Here is a 19989-nt window from a genome sequence, read left to right on the forward strand (position 1 = left end):
CAGAGTAAAAAGTTGTAATTCCCTAAAAGTGGTAGAGAGCCAACTTACTGAATGTACGATCATTTCTGTTATTCCTTCATGCTACTATCACAGTTCCCCAACTTGAGTGATTTTGTTTGATCCATCTAGATAAATAAGATTTTCTGTTGGGTTTTATTTCATTATGGTTTGGAAGTAAGGGTGTTCTTTGCTTGCTTCCATGTTTGCTTGGGGGTATCGAGAGTTGGGATTCGCTGCTGCTATTGTTTAAGGATGTGGGTTGTTCTTTGGGATGTTTTTCAGATGAAGCAGATCAAAACGGACAGCAACATATGCCAGCATGGATCAGGAAGGGGACATCCTGAAAAAAGAAGCCACAAAGTAAGTAAAACAATGTGCTTCAGATGAGACTTTTCTAAATGCCCTTCATCACAGTAGCGCTGAATGTTCTAGCTGGCAGCTCATCTTTGAAATTTGGGTGATGGACATGATCCTTAAATATGGGACAGTTGGGTACATTAGTGACTGATCATAAAAGCCAAAGCAAACATATCGCTCACCTTCAATACGTTTTTATAAAGTGCTGTAGAACAGCAAAAGTTATCTGTCAAATAGGAGCATAAATCCATAGTCTTCACCAAATTTCCATTTGTAGAATTTTCTGGACAGGGCCAAATAATTACAGCAATAGTTTGTTGTTGGTTTGGGTTTGGGATTTTTTTTGGCATTTTCACTTGGTTACAGATACACAGTAATTTATATCTGTACTCTTCAGCACTACAGGTGGTAGTCAGGGAAGTTCTGAAATACTTAGTTTTGAACAGTTTTCCACTTTTTCTTTGTCAAGAGTTAAGGAAATTTATCATTTAAATTATTCAATTCTAGAAAAGATACACGTAAATGATACATAATTACATACCAGAAATGGTGGGAAAAGTAATAGATACCTGATGCAATGAATATATTTTGTAATAATGTACTGGATTACAAGTTATTATAACTGTGTGATTTAAAAAAAAAACCACAACAACTCCTCACAGGCTGCAAAGATACAAACCCATGATTTCGGGAACATCACAGATGTTCAGTGTACATACTGTTGTATACATTTTTAGGGAAAGAGCATGCCTGATCCAATCAGTTAAAATATTCACAATCCAAACAAAATGGCAATTAAAAGGCAACAGAGAGAGAACACTCAGGGAGGAAAAAAACCACAATCATAATAATCACCAGAAGGCCAATTTACTGCCCTGCCTGCAACTAAATGCATATATAACATATGTTATATATGAACATATAGTTCAGAATATGAAGAAACAAGAAACACAATGGCAGAGTGCCTTTCCTCTATTTGTTTTTTCCATGGGCATGTAGTTATACTGTGACCTCCTTACAGGATAGGCAGGAGGCACCACAATGACTCTTCAAACCCACAGGCTGCAATACTAATACTAAAAAAATTTTCCTCTGATCAACAGATATTTTTTATACACCCACAGTTATAAACACTGTATAATCATTGACTGGTCTTTGTTGCTAAAGATATTTATTGCATCACTTCCATTCCCGTGTTTACCCAGGGTACTCAAGATTTGTATTTGAGCATGTCCAGTTAATGGATGGAGATGAACTTAAAAGATACCCCGTGGTCTGGCTTTTGTAAATGAGTTCTAACCGATGCGCTGCTTACAAGCTTCAGCTAAGGGAATTGTACATCTGCATCGCGCTCCCTGCTGCTGCTGTGGGTCAGTGGTTTTTCCTGTGTGTTTCACATCTTCAGTAAACGTCTGTGTTCAAAGCAAAACCCCAAGTGTTCTGGAACTCCAACCTGCAAAGAGAGTCTCAGTAACCTGTGCCTGCCGTGCACTCGAGCAGTAGCCACAGGGAAGGGACTAATGGATGGAAAGGGAAAACGGCAAAGAGGGGCCGAGCGGAGGGCTCGGGCAGCGCAGCGTTGCGGGGAGGGGGCTTTGCACTCCCACCGAAAGTGGTACCTCTGCGTGGCCCGCCTGGCCGTGTGCGCCTGGCAGGGGTGTTTCAAAGGTCTCCGTTGGCGTGGCGGGTGCCGAATGAAGCCTCCACAGCTGGAGCGGTTCGGCTCTGGGTCGCATTTTTCAGGGCTCCGTTGCAAGTGAGGGTCACCCAGCGTTTCCTGACGCCGTGCACAGCCGCGCTCTAGATGAGCGGGGGGACAGCGAGGGGAGGACCCGCGGAGCCCCGGAGCTTGCTGCCTCCCGCTCCTGCCGCCGCCGGGGCCCGGGCGAGGGGACCCTCGTCAGCAGGGGCTGCGAGCAGCCGCAGCCGCCCGCGGGCGGGCTCTGTGCGAGCCGGCTGCGCTGAGGGTGCGGGCTTGAGATACAGCACCACCTAGAGGGGACGCGGGGCGGGGGAGCGGCGCCGGGCTCGGGGGGGTTGTGTCGGCCTTTTCCTGCCCGCCCGGGGGCGGCGGTCGCACCCCCGCCTGGGGCCCTGTGGCGCCGCCCGCTGACCTTGCCGGGCCTACGGGACGGGGCGGGCGCTGTCCGCGGTGCTGAGCCGAGCGGCGGGGCCCGGGCAGGGCGCGGGGGGGCGGGAGCCGCCGCGGGCATCGGGGTGCCAGAACGCCTGTTATTTCCAGCGTGCGGCGGCAAAGCCCGCTGGTCCCCACTGCCTGGCCCCTGCCCCTGACGGGCCCCAGCTCCTCCCAGGATGTAAATGTTTCTGTTAAGACTTGTCTGTCTGCTCCAGACGCGCTTCTGGAGGGCCAGAAGCGAAGGTGTGAGCGCACACGGCGTGTGCCTGCCGGGCACACACCCAGCTGGGTCGTGCCTTGCAGTGACGACTGGCTTGGGAGTTCTTTGCATGATCTTCCGTTGACTCTTTGCACTGCAATCCTGCCACGATTTCCAGTGACTGTTTGTTTACGTTTATAAAGACAATTAGCTACAGTTGCATTATTTGTCATGGTCTGCATCAAGCAACCTGCTCAATCAGTTGAAACCGCCTTTAAAACGATAGCCGGGAATAGACAGAAAAAGGTCGTGTCAGCAAGGACTGTGAATACCTTTAAAACTGTTTAAAAGCTGGCTTTGGCGCTGTCGGTGTTTTCGTTACGTGTCCAGTTCCTGGACAGTAAGTGTGCTCGACAAAGCAATCGTCTTGGTCACTTAATGCTGTTAGTCGGCCGGTCTCCTTTCGAACAAAGGCTTGTAAGTTTTTGCTCTTCCCTCGAGTCCTTCAAGAAGGACACGTCCCTGCTGCTCGTTGCGCTGCCCAGCACCCCCCGCACGGGATGAAATTCTCTGGCTCCATCGGGCAGTTTCCCCTCCTCCCGTCTCATTGCAGATTCCTCCCAGCCCCCTTACGTGCCATCTTTGTGAGAAGGGTTCGGTTTAGGCATCTGTGTGGCTTCTGCGACATGCCGAAATGTAGCACCGCGGCCAGCACCGCGAATTCTGGCGAGGCACGTTTGGGGTGTGGGACGGAGAAGCACAGATTCGGGGTTGTCTGGGTTACAAAAAAAAGATGTTGTCTGAGCGGTTCTTGTTTTAAGCAAAAAGACGTCTGCTATAAACCCGTAATCTAACGGCAACGCCGAGGGCAAGGGGCAAGAACGCCGGTGTTCCCGCGGCGGTGCCTGGGCCTCTGCCACCCTCTGGCGGAGAGCGGGGCGGCGGGCGGTGCCGGCAGCGGGGCCGCCGGGGCGAGCCAGCGGGGCACGGCCAGCCTCGGCAGGGGCTGCGGGGTTGTGGGGGGGCTTTGCTAAGCCACTGTTCACGCGGACCCCGCCCGGCTCATTCGTGGCGCGCAGGGGAGTGCCGGGGCCGCGGGGCCGGCCGGAGCGGGAGTTGGACCTGGTGCGCCTGTGTGTGCGGCGCCGTGCCGCCCGTTCGCACAGCCGGCGACCTCGGGGCCAGCCGGTGCTGGCTAGGGAAAGCCTCCGGCGCCGTCCGCCCAAGGCACTCAACGAGAGACGTGCAGGGCAGAAACCCCTGACTGGGGGTGCCGCCCCCTCCGCTGCTGGGCAGCCCCATCCGCCGCGGGTGCCAGACCCGCCGCCCCGGGGCGAAGCAGACCGGCGGCGGCAACCGGGGCCGGGTGGGCCGCCCCTCCCCGCCCCAGCCGGCCGCCCCAGCTGTCCCCAGCCCCCGTGAGGAGCGGCGCGGAGGGGGTGGCGGCAGCCCTGTGACTCATGCCTGCGTCGAAGCAGATCAACCGGCGATTCACGCTTTTGAAAAAGCAAATCCGAGCACTTCTGGAAAAAAAGGTCATCTCGCATTAAATTCCGCGGCGCGATTGATATTCCGACGTCGTTTCTGGCAGAGTTTATAAGCGGCGGGTCGCTCCCAGGCTGGAGTCGCCCTGCCTGCCTGGACTCCGGCAGTAAGAGTGTCCGCTCGCCCCCTCGGTAAGTCTCCTCTAACCAGCATCCTATTTTTTCAAACCTTCGGGAACCTCTTTCAGGATCTGGAGTCGTGTGTCCTTCTGTGTCCCCCGTCCGTCCGTCCGTCCGTGTCCGTCCGTCCACCCCCCCGTCCCCCCCCAAAATCGGCTTTGGTCGCTGTCGTACCTATAGAGGGATAACGGGTATTTTGAGACAGCCAGCGCCTTAGACATTGTGTTAACCTGTTACTTCACTTCCAGGCATTGTCTAGAGAATCTCTTCTGCTTTATGGTTGTTTTCTCTTTCCTTTTTAAAAAGTGATATACCTGTTCTCCATTGAAATCATTGATCCGTTGCGTTTACACGCGGGCGTAAATCCGCCCATCAGTAGAAATGAATCGGTAGCTACCGACTCGGAAAAAGCCGCTAACAAAGAAAGCGTTCGTTCGTTACCGCGACCTTCATTTTCTTTACAAGGGGAAAAAAATAAATCACAGGTAGCCGTGGGGACAAAGAGACGAGCGGGGCACTGACCCGGCAATTCTCGATCAGCGACCCTGTATTGGTTATCGGAGCACCGTGTCCGCCAGGAAAGAGCCGAACATCTGGCGAGGAGCGAGGGCTGGTCAGCACCTTCCTTCCCCAGACAGACATGCCTTCTCCTGCCATTTGTGCCGCTAAAGCAAGCGCGGGCACGGGAGAGCGCTGCTTAGCGCCGGAGCACGTACTGGTCCCGCTTGGCTGAAACGTGTGCGTGCAAATACACGTGTGGTGCCTGTCCTCGGACCTGGGCAAAATGCAGCTTTGTGGTGGCGGGGTTCGTCTGTCGGTCTTTACTGAACGCTTAGTCTGGCGTGTGTTTGGGGCTCGGATGATAACGCACAGACGGGCTCCGTTTGGGACTGTAGGTCGTTTGGGCTAGTAATTTCGAAGCCCGCTTTGCATGTTGGTTGCCATTTGACGCGAGCCGCATAATTGTCCTGCTCAGCGGCCACCGATAAAATTGCGATAGACTTCACGCTCCGCTAAATCCGTCATTCAGGCGCGGGGGTAGCGCCTCGGTATCCAGCGAAGGGACGATTTTGCTCTTCAGCCTGTCGAGGCATTTTCCTGGCGCGCCGCTTGCGCCTGGCCCCGCGGCCCCGGCGCGGCCGCCCCCGCCTGCCCGGCCGCTGCACACCCCGCCGCCGCCCCGGGACCGCCGCCGCTCATGCCGGGCTGCAGCCTGCCGGCCTCCGGACGGGACTCCTGTGCGGTTCTCCAGGAGGCCGGACCACTAAAACCGCCTTTTCTTCCTTCCAGCAAATTCCTTGCTGCCCAGCCCTCAGAGGAATATCGGAGAAAAGCCGGGCTCCGGGGACAGGAGCTTTTCTGAAGGGATGGCTTCCTCCGCTCCCTCGTCCTCCAACGACGCTCCGGACCCCACCCCAACTAATTTACGGCCCACAGGTAGGTTTTATTATTTTCCTCGTTTAAAGTGTTTTGGAGGTTTTCTCCACCTAGGCGTGGAAAGACCGATTTCGAAACGAAACGGTAAATCCATGTAGCCCTGTTCCGCGCCATTAAGCAAGGTGCGGAAAGTGGTCTACACAAAGAAACCATCTTTCTGGTGGGAGCGGGAGAGGTTGGTTCGTGGCGAACAAAACGCTGGGGGGGCGGGGGGGAAGCCCACCTCGGCGGCCAGCGCCGTCTTTATCTTCCAGCCACATTTGAGGGATTTAGACAATAAATCGAACCCCCAGATAGCCAAAAAATCGGGATGTTGTAAGGGGTGTGGAGAAAATGAATCAGTTAAAGGGCGAAGTACACCAGTGGCTTAAAGCGGATGTGTCGGCCCCCGCCCCCCCCCTTACATTTTATAAATGCTAATGCTGCAGCTTCCTTTCAGCCTACGCTGAAGCCTGTAATCAAGCGAAATTTGGATGCTAATTGTAGCTTTTCAAAGCCTTACATTCCTAATTGCTCTGAATTCGCCTTGAGTTATTGAGGTGTGAGTGGGAAGCAGAGGCTGCTGCAGGTGGATAGAGAATCAGTTTATAGCCCTGCCAGGCACTTCAGACCGTCGCTTAACTGAAAATAATTTTATAAGAGGCTCGATGCTGTAACGCATCAGAGACAAAGAGCGGGCAGCAGTAAGAAATGAAAGGTTGTCAGGCACAGCAAAGCGGGGAATAGCTTTTACCCTGAAAGGGCTACAAGGCACGAACATCGAAGCCGTTATTGTCATTATTCTGCAAGTAGAAGGAACGGGGGAGGGGGCGAACGGCAGCCCCGGGTCTTGTTCCAGGCGGGGGTGACAGGCACGGCTGCCTTTGGCTGAGGTGTCACATGCAGGAATCGAATTAACCGGCCACGCAGCTAAAAATGAGATGACCTCTGACAGCAGCACCCGCCTCGCCCGCCCGGAGCTCCTCCGCCTGGCCGGGAGCGCCTGGGCGCTCCCCCCGCTTCGCCCTCCTCGGGGGCCCGGCCGCTGCCCTCCTCGCCGGGTGAACCGCCCCCGTCCCAGCGCCTCTGCCGCCTTCCCCCCTCCCCCGCACACACACATGCAGTCACCGGCCAGGGGGTCCCCCGTCGCCGCTGCCGGCCCTACGGCTGCCGCCGGCAATGGGCCGGCGGGGCTCGGCTGCGCTCTGAGCCGAGGCCGGTGCCCCGAGCGTCTAAGCCCCGGACTTGGCTCCCCGTTTTCCCCGAGCTCCACTGGGGCCGATGGCCGCGGCTCACAGCGGCTGGGAAGGAGCCTGCCCCCTCCGTCGGTGCGGTCGCTCCCGGCGTGCCCTCGGGCGTGCAGGGCCGGCTGGCCAAGGGCTGCCGGGCCCGGGGCCGCCACAGAATGGGCCGGGCCGGGCCGCGGGGCGCACAGCGATGCTCCGGGGCGGGGACCGGGCCGGGAGCGTCCCTAGTGCAGCTGTCGCAGGCTCGTCAGTGCGGGCGAGGCTCGGTCATGCAGGTCTGGTCATCTAGTCAAATACTATTTTTCACCCAATTAATTCCCGAAGTCTTCGGTGACCCCATTTCACACCACTTTATTTTAAGCTGCCACTTCCCTGGAGCCCCGCCAGTAAATTATTAGACGTTCGGGTCCCGAGGCGCTTTCCCCCTCCTCTCGGCGGGCCAGCGCGTCACCTCGCTGTCACCCGAGCCTCAGCTGCCCCGCGCCCGGCACGCTCCGGCGCCGCGGGGCTCGGGAAGCCGCTGTCGCTCCCGGCGTGGGGCTGCGCGGGGGGCCCGAGGGGACGGCCGGCCGGGTCCGCCGCCCCAACGGAACCACTCTGCCCTCTCTTCCAGCTTACGACTCGTGGTGTGGCGTGGCTCACGGGTGCACCAGGAAGATCGGGCTGAAGATCTGCGGTAAGTCCGGCCGCGCCCCGCCGAACGGCACCCCACACGGCCGCGCTTGGCGGCGCGCCATGACTCACCGAGCCCGAGGGGCGCGCGGGAGCAGGGCCGGGCCAGCGGCCCCGGCCCTGGGCGCCCCCTGCCGGCGGCCTCGGGCGCCCCCTGCCGGCTGCACGGCGGCCCCGGCCCCGCCGCCGGCCCTCCCGTGGCTTGCGGCGGCCGCGGGCCCCGCTGCATCTCTTGCCATAACCGGGGGCGTGCAGGCGCTGGCCGCCCCCGGCGGGGGGAGCGCAGGGCCCGCCGGGGAGGCCGGCGGTGAGGAGGAACGGGCGGGGGGGTTGGCCGCCTCTCCCTGTCTGAAATTTTTCAACCTTATCTGACTAGAAAATACGGATCTCCTGGGGGAAAAAGATTAACGAGAGCCTTATTAAAGAGCAATTCGTCAGCTTGCTGCGCTGGTAAGATAGCGCTGGCAGCCAGTCAGCGCGCAGGCACATGAAATGCAGGAAGGAAAACAAATGCACAATCAGATCACAACGTTATAGCAAGAGATTCATTTGCAGATAACAAGCTGTCTTCCTTCTCCAGATTTCTCAGTGGTGCCTTCGCTTTTGGAGACAGTCAAATCTTCATTTTCTGACGGGGAGAATCGTTCAGCCTAGCCCGTGCCCCTTATGAATTGAAATCATGTCCCATTTCCCCCGGCTACTGCTTTTTTGGGGGATGGGAAATTATGTCTTGGGCGAAACAGGCCTTTTGTCAAAGCAACGATATTTTTAAACCTCTTGCCCTACTTGCCCGAGTCGAAGCTCATTCACTAAACGTTTTGTCACCTGGAAGTTTGGACTGGAAAAGAATCAGGGTGTGAATGTTTAGCCCTGTGTCTATTAGAGAATTCATTGGTACCCGCAGGCGACATTAACGAGTAGTCGCTTAGTTCTATAAATAGCTCCTGATCTGAGTTTAATGGACCGTTTCCCTACCAGTCCCTTCAGTGGCTGGAGCGATGGGCTTTTTCATCATCATTTTAATTTAGCCCGGCAAGCAGAACTGATAAAGTAACGCACCGTTAGGCTTGCTCCGTGTTGCTAGACTACCAGGGTTACAGAGGGACGTCGCAGCGTCTCTCGGTGAGATCAAATACACTGAAAATTAAAGATCCCACCATTTTGGATTTGAGAAAGGCAAAAGAGAGTGTAGTGGAGGGTTTGTGAAGGGAGCTCAGAACAAGCGGGGCTGATGTAGTTTTGGCTCAGGTTCGGTGCTCGATTTTCCTTTTCTGGCTCTTTTCTGTTTCATACGGAAAATATAGCCTGAATAGTGATGGTGATTAGGAATAATCGGATTCGATGGCGACCACTCTTCTTGCTCGTGTGAGCCCTCCCACTCGAATCTAGCACCCGCACAAAGACAGAGAGGGAAGGTTGCCTTCGGTAAATATATAGCATGAAGTACTGATGTTGCCAAGAATCTTGGTTAAACATGCCAAACAAGTTGACGTTTGACTAGTACATAAGATATCCCCCTTATCCTTACCTTTCACAAAACGTCACTTCGGACCCTAAATACTGTGCTGTCACAAAGCGATAGTAAACCAGGCGCCGCGGAATTGTTTTGAATGCAAACTTTAAATAAGAATTGAGCTGAGAGAAAAGGCAGGTCGTGAACGAGTCGGTTCTTCCACCTATGTTGTATATTATGTGTTTGACGTTTTCAGTAATTACATATCCAAGATGTATTTAATTTCTTCTCAAACAACTGAGCGATTTAAGGATTAGCTCCTTTCCTTTCTGGTTGAAAGGCACCGTCTGAAAAGAGCCCTGCCGCTGCCACCCCCCGCTCTTCGTCTCTGCACATACTTTAAAAAAGAGAACATATTTTAAAGGGGTTTAATGAACTGTCACACAGGCGAAGTACGGGCAGATCTCCCCCTGTGTCTGGAGTCGCATGCTACACCTTTCACTCCCACCTCGGCAATTATTATTGCTGCTGGGACCGATCCTGCTAACATTTGCTCGGCATCAGCGGAAATACTCGACGTAGTAAAATTGCTCAGGTGCGTCTTCAGCTGTTTGGCCCCGGCCAGCTGATGATCCCCTGCCCAGGAGCAGCGCCGGAGAGTGGGCTTTCACAAGGAGCCGTGTAAGTCAGAAACATCAGTTTGTCTCCGGAGTCAGGGGGATTGATGCTGCCGAGCCACGTAGGCGGTGCTGAGACCCCCTGCCGTGGAGGGAACCAGGGTCTCCTGCAGCCACCACCGACGGCGTCGACCGGCGGCCACGGGCCGGGACCCGGCAGGTCTGTCCCTGCCTCGGGAGCTGCGGTCCCCGCGGGGGGTCACACGCCTGCCTTGTGCGAAGCCTGATGTGAAATCACGCCGGGTTTGTGGCCACGATGGGGACCGAGGGACTCCGGCGCCAGTCTGGTCTCACTCGGCTTTTAAAAACCCGGTCTCTAAAAGCGCATCGATGAAAATACCTGTCGGGGAGGCACTTGCTGCTGCGGGGAAAGGCTGCGCTCTCCGCCGCTGCGGGAGAAGCAGCGCGGACGCTATTTCACGCGCCGCTGCTCGCTGGATCTCTCCTACGCCGCTTTGCTTTTCGCATGGGATACGGATGGAAGATTTGCTGCAGTCCTGCGCTTCCCCTCGGCGTGGAAGGAGCCCGGGAGGGCAGGCTGCCGCGCCTCCCCGCATCCCGGGACGCGGGTGGGCGCCGGGGAGCGTCCCTCGCCCTCCCGGGAGCGGGGCTGGGGAGGGCCCTGAAGCCCCGGAGCGGGGGGCGGCCGCTGCCCTGCTGGGCTTCCCCACCTACGGGGCCCGGCAGGACCGTCACAGGTCGCCGTGGGCGAGGGACCGGGGCGCACGGTGCGTTCCGCGGCCGAAGGAGCCGGTGCCGGGCGGCAGCAGGTTCCTCCCTTCGGGCTTTGTTGTTTGTTTGTGTATCTCCGCCCGTCGTGGGGCGGGGGATGGGGACACGGCTCCAGGGGGGCCGCTGCTCTTGCAGACGTCTCTTGTCACGTAACTCTTCCCGCTGAGCATCGCCACCGAGAGCCTAGAAGAAAGAAGATAAAGCGAAATGAAGCCACAGGATCTGGGGAAAGAGGATCGCGCCGGAATTTAGTCTAGACGGCACCTGCCCCAGTATCAGTTGCTCCACCTCGTGAGCGGGAGACAGCACTAGCTGTTGCAGGAGCTGGTCACTGCAGCAAGAATCGTTAAAAGTAACGACACCAAAACTAAAACTGGAAAAAAAAAAAAGGCAGTGTTCCTGGACGGCTACCCCTAAATTATGCACGAAGAGAGTTTCCCTTAAATATTTTTTAAATTTCTCATATAATTCGTATTCCTAAGAATATAATGGAAAGAAACTGATTAGTAGATCAACGTTAAAAGGCAAAACGTGTTCACTGAAAGGATGGGCTCGACAAACCTGCCTGCGAACAGCCCTCTTGGAGACTGGTCTGGGGGCCCGACTGGTGCAGAAGCGGCTGCAGGCTGGGGGCTCCATTTTGGGTAGCTCTTACGGGACTGTCAGGCTGGCGGCCGGGTCTGGGGCACGGGTACCGCGCCGGGAGTCACTGGCCCAGAGGCTCTGCGTCGCTCCCTCCTCTCCGCACGGCGATGGGCCCCCGGGGCCTGCCCAGGCTGCAGGGGGCCCGGGCAGGCCGGCAGTGGGCGCCCAGCGGCAGGAGCCGCACTCCCGGTTCGCTGTCGGGGGTCCGGGAGTCCGGAGAGCGGGGACTCACGGCCGGAGAGCGGAGGGCGCCGGAGGGAAGCGGTGTCGGCGGACGCGGGTGAGCAAAGGGTCGGCGTTGGTTTTCCTCCTTGCCAAGTCTTCCTCTCCGGCGGATATCCCTGGCCGTGACAAGCGTTGGTTTCAATTGTTACTTGCTTTAAAACAAAAGAAAGGCAAAAGGAGGCCGGCGCTGCGGCACTGTCTCCTCCAAACACACAGGCGTGCTCTTTGCAGCCTGGGAGGTTAAAATCCGATGCCTTCGTTAATAACGAAAAGCCCAACACTACGCATGTTTTAGCGGGCATGGATTTAATGGATCAAATCCTGAAAATCAATTGTTCTCCCTGCCTTGTTAAAGTAGATGGGTTCACTTACTCGCCACGGGCCCTGCGTGGTGCCCACCTCTGTAATTCTTGGGGGGTGTGTGGGTTATTGTTGCTGTTGCACATAGCAGCGGTTGTGATCGGGTCCTGGCTGCAGGGCTGCGTCTCCGGTGAGAGCAGAGCTCCTTGAGACCCCTGGGGATGATTAGTGTTAGTATCGAAGCATCTTTCCAGGTGGAAAATCTGCATCTCCCAGACACATGCTGGTATGTACTGATGACAGGAAAGCGGGGTTGATGGGCACTACTGGTATCCTCGGAGCTCTGGCGCTCCTGGGACGGCTGCTCCAGAGTGGCTGCTCGTTCTCATGCCTTTTGTGCGTGAGAGCACCACGAGGAGAACTGAAAGTGGCCCTGATTTTAATCATACATCATTGCCCCTGTCTGCTAGGTCCATAAACTTCGCCTGCAGGCTGAAATAGCATTGACTCATCCTGAACTCTCTTCCACTGGCTGATTACTGAAGTGGAATCTGTCTGATCGACTTAATAAGAATTTACCACTGCACTAAATGATGAAAATTTGTTTTTTGCATGGCTGCATTTTTGCAGTTGATGGCATTTTGAGCTCTCCCTCCTGGAGGCAAATAATCCCCATAAATACTCTTATTCCTGACCTCATTAGTCAGATCCAGAGCCAACACTGCTTTGAACTGTTGGCTGGAGAGCAGCTTTAGATATTTCTAAACATGTTGGGAAGTGAGAAAACTCTGACCTGTGCACCTTGCAATAACAATGTAGGGTTCCTGCAAAGGACCAACAGCCTGGAAGACAAGGGCCGGATCGTTAGCTCCCTGAAGGAAAGGCAGTCCTCCAAGAGCCTGCTGACATGCGAGAACAGCGAGAAGGGATCCAGGTTCCGGCGCACCGAGACAGACTTCTCCAATTTGTATGCCAGAGGTAAATGCTCTTTACAGCTTCTGCTTGCTCCAGCTCGGCCACATCCCTTTGTAGTCTGCCCTCGCCTCCCTTGGAAGGGTGGCCACGTTCAGACCGTGCTTTTGCTTGGCTGTTTTTGAAGGAAGCTTTGTGAGCGTGTGTGTTTGCTGAGAGCCCCACTGGCGATGTGCACAGGTTTCCCGAAATGCAGTTTTCCGTACTTAGGGCTGACCCTCTGCAGCTCAGCCCCAGCCGCTCCTCCGGGGTCACTCCAGGTCCAGCCTCCGGGAGCACAGGAATTTTCTGTTTTATTTCCTCCTCCGTAAAATAGCAGTGAACCGGTCTGTGGTCGCTGGTGCGGGGCCATTGACGAGGAAGGTGAGGATGGGAACTCCATCTCTGTGGGGCAGGGGAGGGGAGCGCTGCAGGAGAGGGCGGGTGCGGGTTTGGGGTGCCTGTGGCCTGCGGGAGGGGAGGGCCCCCGCACACCGCTGGCGCTGCAGCGCGTCCTGCTGGCCGGGCTGCCCCGGCGGTGGCCCCGCTGTTCCCGTGGGAGACCTGGGCTCGCCGTTCCCCACCGGGCGAGAGGGACCGGGACCCCCGGCGGCCGCGGCGGGTTTCGCTCGGCAGCGAGCGGGGCGGCCCGGGGCTGGGCGCCTGCCCCGCTACAGCCAGGCTGCGCCGGGGCCGCGGCTCACCTCTCGCTCCCAAAGAAAGCGCTGACAGCTGGTTTGCCTCGCAGATTTGCTGCCCGCCAAGAATGGCGAGGAGCAGACCATGCAGTTCCTGCTGGAGGTCGTGGACATCCTCCTCAACTACGTGAGGAAGACGTTTGACAGGTCCACCAAAGTGCTGGACTTCCACCACCCGCACCAGCTCCTGGAGGGCATGGAGGGCTTTAACCTGGAGCTCTCGGACAACCCCGAGTCCCTGGAGCAGATCCTGGTGGACTGTCGGGACACACTGAAATATGGTGTGAGGACAGGTAGGTTCCCGTATGCGACTCTGGAGGGTCTCTCATGGGGCTTTTCTCTGGCCGCCGGTGAAGGTGAAGGGAGCCGGCTCAGGCCCACGGAGGTCAGCCTACGGCCCCTGCCCTGCCTCCCTGGTGGCTCAGCTCCGCGGCTGCGGGCGTTGGAAGTGTCTCTGCTCAGAAGCTTCCGTTACTGATGTGGCATCCGTCCCTGGCGGGGCGGGCTCAGTGCTGTTTGCAGCGCCCAGAAACAAGTTTTTAAGACGTAATCTCTTTCACTTGATGAAATGCGAGCTGTAGGTATCCCCGGGGAGCAATATCATTAGGTAAATGAGGGCATAAATGACACTGAATTTGCAGTTTTTCTTCTTTATGTTCACCAGACGTTTAATGAAAAAGAGACTGAAATCCTAGGAATCATCAGTAGAGGAACCCTGTGGATTTCAGTCCATTAGCCAAGAGCCCTGCCTCTCCAGGTCCCTCCGAGTCGGCTAGCAATGCCCGTTTATAATCGCTCCTTTTACCGGGTGAGCTGTAGCCAGGCTCCAGAGCAAAGTCTGTTCTCTTTCAGGCTGTTTTGGCCTGGAACGTTTTACATCTGTATCAGCAGAAAGCTGGCTGGCCACAAGCCCTGCCTGCTGTACTTATCCAAGCAGGTCAGGAACTGGAACAGTAAGGGAGCAGGGGCCATGTCTTCTCTCCCCAGTCTTGCTCCAGCGTTTCAGGGCTGCTAAACGCTGCCTGGCGAGTTGCCCCCTTCGGCTCGGCACGGCGGGGCAGGTGGGGGGGTGGGGTGGGGGCCTCCCCGCGGAGCTGAAGCTGCTGGAGGTCTGGAGGGATGCTCTCGCCAGTCTCTGGCTAGGCAGCTGCGAGCAATAGCTCCTAAGGACGGGGCGCAAGTTTCTGCTCTGTTTAGTCATGCAGCTGTGAAAACCCAGCGCAGTGCATTCAAGGAACAAGATCTTGACAACAAATGTGGCAGTTAGTTTCCTGTCTTTTCCCATTTACACGGTGGCTTGATTTATTCAAGAGTGTTGGGGCATATTTTTATTTTTTTGTGCCCTTAATCAAAAGGGAGTGTATTTCACTCCCGGCCCCGTGGGCTGTGGAACAGGTGGCCAGCAGCAAAGCGGGAGGCGCTGTGGTTGTGGGCCTGCACCGGCATTCCACTATGCACTGAGCCGGGATGTCGAGCAAGCTCTTCCCCTCACCTCGACCTCCCCCGGAGCTTTTGCGGGACCGGCAGGACCTGTCCCCGGGAGCTGAGAGGTATCCGATAAGACACCAGCTCTGTTCGAAGCAGTACCGGGTGCGGCTTTAAAGAAGAGCTGCTCGGACTCTGTGGCGACCCAGGACACATGCCCTGGCTTCCCGGGTCCCCAGGTCCCACGTTCCCTCTCCAGGCGAAGCTCCCTCCAAAGCCAGCGGGGCTGCACCGGCAGCCCAGCCTCAGGAACCCGCAGGCTCTCTGACAGCTGCTGGAGGTCAGCGGAATGACTGTTACAACTGCGCGGCGGGGCGGCACTGGCCGGCCAAGCGAACGGCTGAGCCGTGGGGCTCCGGGCCGCAGCCCCAACCGCCCGCCCCCGCCGGGAGCAGCCCGCCCGTGTCCGCGGCAGCCGCCGGCTCTGCCCGTTGCGGGACGCGGCCGCGCCGGCGAGTCACGCCTCCAAAAGCTGCCCGCTGACACCGCTCGGAGCAGAACCGCATTTATTTCTTTATGTCAGAAGATGCTGATGTCCCCCGCGTTGAGCCAAATGCGACGTGACAGGGTCGCTCCGGGCGTCGAGCGCTGAAGCCCCCGCTCGGCCTGTCTGTGCTCCCGGTGTATTTCCAGCGTGTCCTTTCCCGGGAGGGCAGAGATAAGGGCTAAGCGGCGCCACCTCCCCCTCCCCTCGAAGCCCCTCATCGTTTGTTGGGAATTTCCTCTCTCGGTGCCAGAAAAAGCAGACCCCGATAGTCCGGCTTGTGAAGTTGTTAAAGGAACTTTAGCAGAAGCACAGGAATACGATCGACTGCGGCCTGAGGGCAAAGCCCTTGTGTATGAGGTGAACCCTCTGCAACCACGCGGGGAGAACGCCCGCGCCGGGGGCTGCCGGGGGTCCCGCGGCAGGGGAGCACTGTCCGCCCAGCACCCCCGGGCTGCCCCCACCCGCAGCCCCGCTCCCGGGGGTGAGCCCCCTCCCCTGTCCCCGCAGGTGCAGATGTCCCCGCCCTGCAGGAGGTCCCTGGCGAGCTCCCCCCTCGGCCGCCGCCCCCCGCCCCGCGGAGGGCCTCTGGGGGTGGGCTAGCCCCAGCGCACGTGCCGGAGGTGTTTTAAGGCTCAGCCGGCGCTGAGGCTTTCGAGGCTTTCCCTGTTCGTGTAAAGGCCGGTGATTGCATACAGGAGCTCCCTCCAAGGCGGGTTTTCAGGCTCCGAAGCAGGCAGCGGTGGGCGCCGCTTAGCGCGGGCCGTTCCGGGGCGCTGGGGCGGGTGGGACCGACACCGGAGCGGTGCCACCGGAGCGGTGCTGAGTTGCTCTCAATTCTATTTCCAGGTCATCCTCGCTTTTTCAACCAGCTGTCCACAGGGCTGGACATCATCGGCCTGGCGGGGGAGTGGCTGACATCCACCGCTAACACCAACATGTAAGCGGAGTGCGGCAGGGGCCGCCCGGCGGGGCAGGGGGCGCTGGCCCAGCCCTGTGTAGGGTCCGGCTTTAAATGAAGGTCTTTAGCTCCTCATGTCTTCCTTGGTGTGGCGGCAGTGCAGTGAGAACGGTTAAGTAAAGCTGAACAGTTTGGCATTTCTGCCAAATAGAAATGCAAATACCCCAGAGCTAATTAAGACACGATGACTCCAACAAAATAACTTGAAATTATTTTTCTTCTCTTGGATCACTCTCCTTTAACTTTGACCGATTGTGGTTTTGTGTGTTTTTTTTTTTTTTTTAAGCTTTGGTTCTAGATTGAATAATTATGCCTCTATCCATATATGAACACTAGAATACAAACCGTAGAAGTTTATTGTCTTTTCTCCTGTTAACTCCAGAGGCAGCAGGGTTAGGGCATCACCTGCTCCTGTTCAGGTGCTGGTAAAAAGTGGCTTCTGGGTGGCTTCAGGGTGGTTAAAAACATAACATTGAAAATTAATTTGATGATAATGAAGGAATTAGTAATTCATTAAAGTTGTGTTTAAATAAATAAATGGAAGTAGAAAAAAGTAAAATTTTACATCTAGAACATATCAATGAGGAAGTTTTTCCTAATTTTTCTTGAACACAAAATTAACAAAAGCTAGATGTAAATGTAAGGTATTATGTTGAATTTTTGCAACAGAGCGTAATTAATGAACACATCCCTCACGCCCCCAAACAAAAAACCTTCTAGCCAGTTTTTATCTATATATTGATTTGTTTATACTAAAAAATGTGATGGGAGTCCAAATACTCACCAGGTAACAGGCTGTTCTGCTTTAGTTCTGCATTGGATGTATTTAAACTCCAAAGCTACCTCTCTTTTGAGTAGTTTGTTGCTAATTTGCAGAACGTAGGAGCTATATCTGCAGACTGGAAAATGAACAATATTTTAACTGGCTTATCCATGAGGATATGGTTCATTAAGTGTAGCTGATTACTAGAAGCTCTATGTTGATTACGAGCTGTGCCTGTTTTGTGACATTGGCAATACAGAAAAATAAATAAGGTGCTCCAGCCAAAACCAGCTTGCTCTTTGTAATAATCATCTTCTCAATTAGTCTCTGCTAAAAATTGGTATGAGAGATTCAGATTTAAAGGCTGATTGGGAAGAAACACCAGCAACATATATTTTAATCATAAAACAAGTATTGCAAAGTGCTTGGTTTTGGGGTGTTTTTTTTCTTGGTACACAATTAAAAATGAAAACAAATCTGATTACATTTCTAAAAGAAAACTTTGCTTAAATATCATTCCTCTGTGACAAAAACATTCTTCAGAGTGTGTCACTCTTCGCAAGCTCCTTTTCCTTTGGCTAACTTACTTATCCTAGCTTAATTATACTTTTGTAATTGGTGAAATTGCGCAAATCTGATAGGACATAATAGAATTCAGTCGTGTGGCAGACTGTGAGAGTATTATGAAACATTACTGTCATTATTAAGAACATCACTTTCACTTTTGAAAGAGTAACTTCTTTTTTAAATGAGGTTGCTTTTTCATTTGGTTTTAAAAGTCTATTGTTAAATAGCTAGTTCTGTAAAGCTAGTTTCTGATCCATTTATACTTTAAACAGAACCTATCTTGAAAATATTTCTCTGTAAGCATGAAAATTGAATATTTATTTGCTTGTATGAAGTTTAGCAAATGCAAAATAATACATTGCTCTCTCTTTTTTTTTAAGCAAACCAAGGTCAATATTATATGCTTTCAAATAACACAGTAATTGCAAGTAATGTTAAAGCAAGATGTTTGTAACATATAATTCAAGGAACTGACAGAAGAGGTTATTAAAAATAACCACATCGTCTCTGTGAGCTCTGGGGAACGTATTTGTTTTGAGCGGTGTTTCAGCACAGAAGTGCAGGTTCTGACCCTTATCTAGAAACAGTTCTAACCTATCACAACTATACAAACATGTAACAAACAAGTGACAGTAACACTGGATTATGATAGGGAATGTTTTCCATTTGCCATTTTTTCTTTTCTACCTATAAATAATACTTAACGTATTTGATAACAATTAAAAAATATGTTTTCATTCATCTGTACTCTCTTAAAATTTTAAATCGGCATTAGGAAATGTCACTGTGAAGAAAATGTATTAAATTAAACATAATAAGCTTCCCACACTGACTTGGAAATACTGTATCAATGTGCTATTCATAGCTCAATCACTAATCATAAGACCTTTAGGGTGGAATTTTCAGAAGATGCTGTTATTTATCTAGCTCTAGGGATCTGTAATAGAGGGTGTTTGCTCACCATGCAGCAGCCAGCAGAGGTTAAAAAGCAATAATATTATCTGGAAGTTCTCTTTATGCCCGCTGTTAGCTGAGATGAGAGAATTATGTTGGTATTTTCAGTATTATGCATTTATGCTTATGAAAATGCAACGTAGACAAATGATGTAAAATGATTTACATTTATTCTTAGAATGCTTTTTACATACTGGCAAACAGGAGAACAGGTAGCTAGAATGATTTGGCCTCTTGGTGAGAGCAGAATTAAGCCAGCACTGGCCACTACCAAAAAACCCATTCATTTATTTTGTTAGTAAAAAGCTGAGACTCATGACTGGTTTAGTTCATTTGTACAAATGCCTGTCAAGATTGTGACTGTATGAAAAATCTAACCAGCGTTTTTTGTCAGGACTGAAGTCAGACAGTTCTTTCCAGGCCAAGCACATTTTCTGCATTTAACTGAATTTTTCAAAATCATTTAAGTTTAAAACAAGTAAGTTGGAGTGAACTTTAGTAAGATGTGATTTTTAAAATCTAGTCATCATCTAATATAGCTGCATTTGCCTTATCACTTCCAATCATCTGCAGTCTTCTTTTATTTCTTTGTCAGTCTTTGGAGACTTGGAAAATAATTACATAATAGAATAAATAAATGTGTTTTACTTGGGTTTAAGTACATTAAAAATTCCCCTTGTGAACACTTGATATTTTATATATAAAAAACTTGCTTAACATTATATATATTTTTGTACAAGCCTTTAAGTCTTCTGGGAAGTATGTAGGAATTGGTGTGCAAGGTTTGAGGACAAAAATCAAAATGTTTAAACTGGTGGAAAAAATCACATTGACTTAAATGTATCTTGTATTAGGCTACAGTGATCCATACACTGCCAAGTTCCTGTTGACTTCACTTGGTCATTCTGCCTAAATAAAGATTGGAATATATCCTAGGTTTGCAGTGCTTGAAAACAAACCAAAAAATTCCCCACTGTTAGCAGACACCAACTGGTTTATTAATTTTGTCTCTGTAAATATTGGCCGCACACAAACCAGATCAGGACTCAACTGTCTGTCTCTGACAGATCTAATGATAATAAAAGCAAAATAATCAGTATTTTGGTTTCTGAAAATAGCAATTACAACAGTTAAATTACAAATGCTGTTTAATCTTAAAGGAGTGTTTTAGAAGTGGTGGTGGTGTTTCTCTGATGGACTAAGGACACATAAGGACTGAAGAAAATAATTAATATTTTAACTAACCAGTGCAGCTGTAAATAAAAGACAAGCTTTTTCAGGCACACATTCCCTTCTTCATCACCACATCTCCTTAGTCTGCTGTACCTATTCTCAAAATCTTTTTACTATTAGGGTGGCAACGTATGCGTTTTGGTGAATCAAGTGGAAGACATCAGTCAGA

The 19989-nt window shown here is 53.1% G+C and overlaps 1 protein-coding gene across 2 annotated transcripts in view; it reads left to right on the top strand.

The window, feature by feature from the left end:
- Positions 1–3807: 3807 nt before the first annotated feature.
- GAD1 (glutamate decarboxylase 1) overlaps positions 3808–19989 on the top strand; it is a 34743-nt gene continuing 18561 nt past the window's right edge. The window contains exons 1-6 of one of the 2 annotated variants that reach the window (XM_037398389.1): positions 3808–4369; positions 5648–5794; positions 7634–7696; positions 12544–12702; positions 13424–13666; positions 16192–16286. In XM_037398389.1, the coding sequence (XP_037254286.1) occupies positions 5725–5794; positions 7634–7696; positions 12544–12702; positions 13424–13666; positions 16192–16286 (630 nt within the window). In that variant the 5' untranslated portion in view covers positions 3808–4369; positions 5648–5724. Of the gene's footprint in view, positions 4370–5647; positions 5795–7633; positions 7697–12543; positions 12703–13423; positions 13667–16191; positions 16287–19989 lie in introns of those variants that run through there. The other variant, XM_037398388.1, reaches the window with a different exon arrangement.

The sequence above is a fragment of the Falco rusticolus genome, chromosome 8 (genome assembly GCF_015220075.1).
Source record: "Falco rusticolus isolate bFalRus1 chromosome 8, bFalRus1.pri, whole genome shotgun sequence".
NCBI lineage: Eukaryota > Metazoa > Chordata > Aves > Falconiformes > Falconidae > Falco > Falco rusticolus.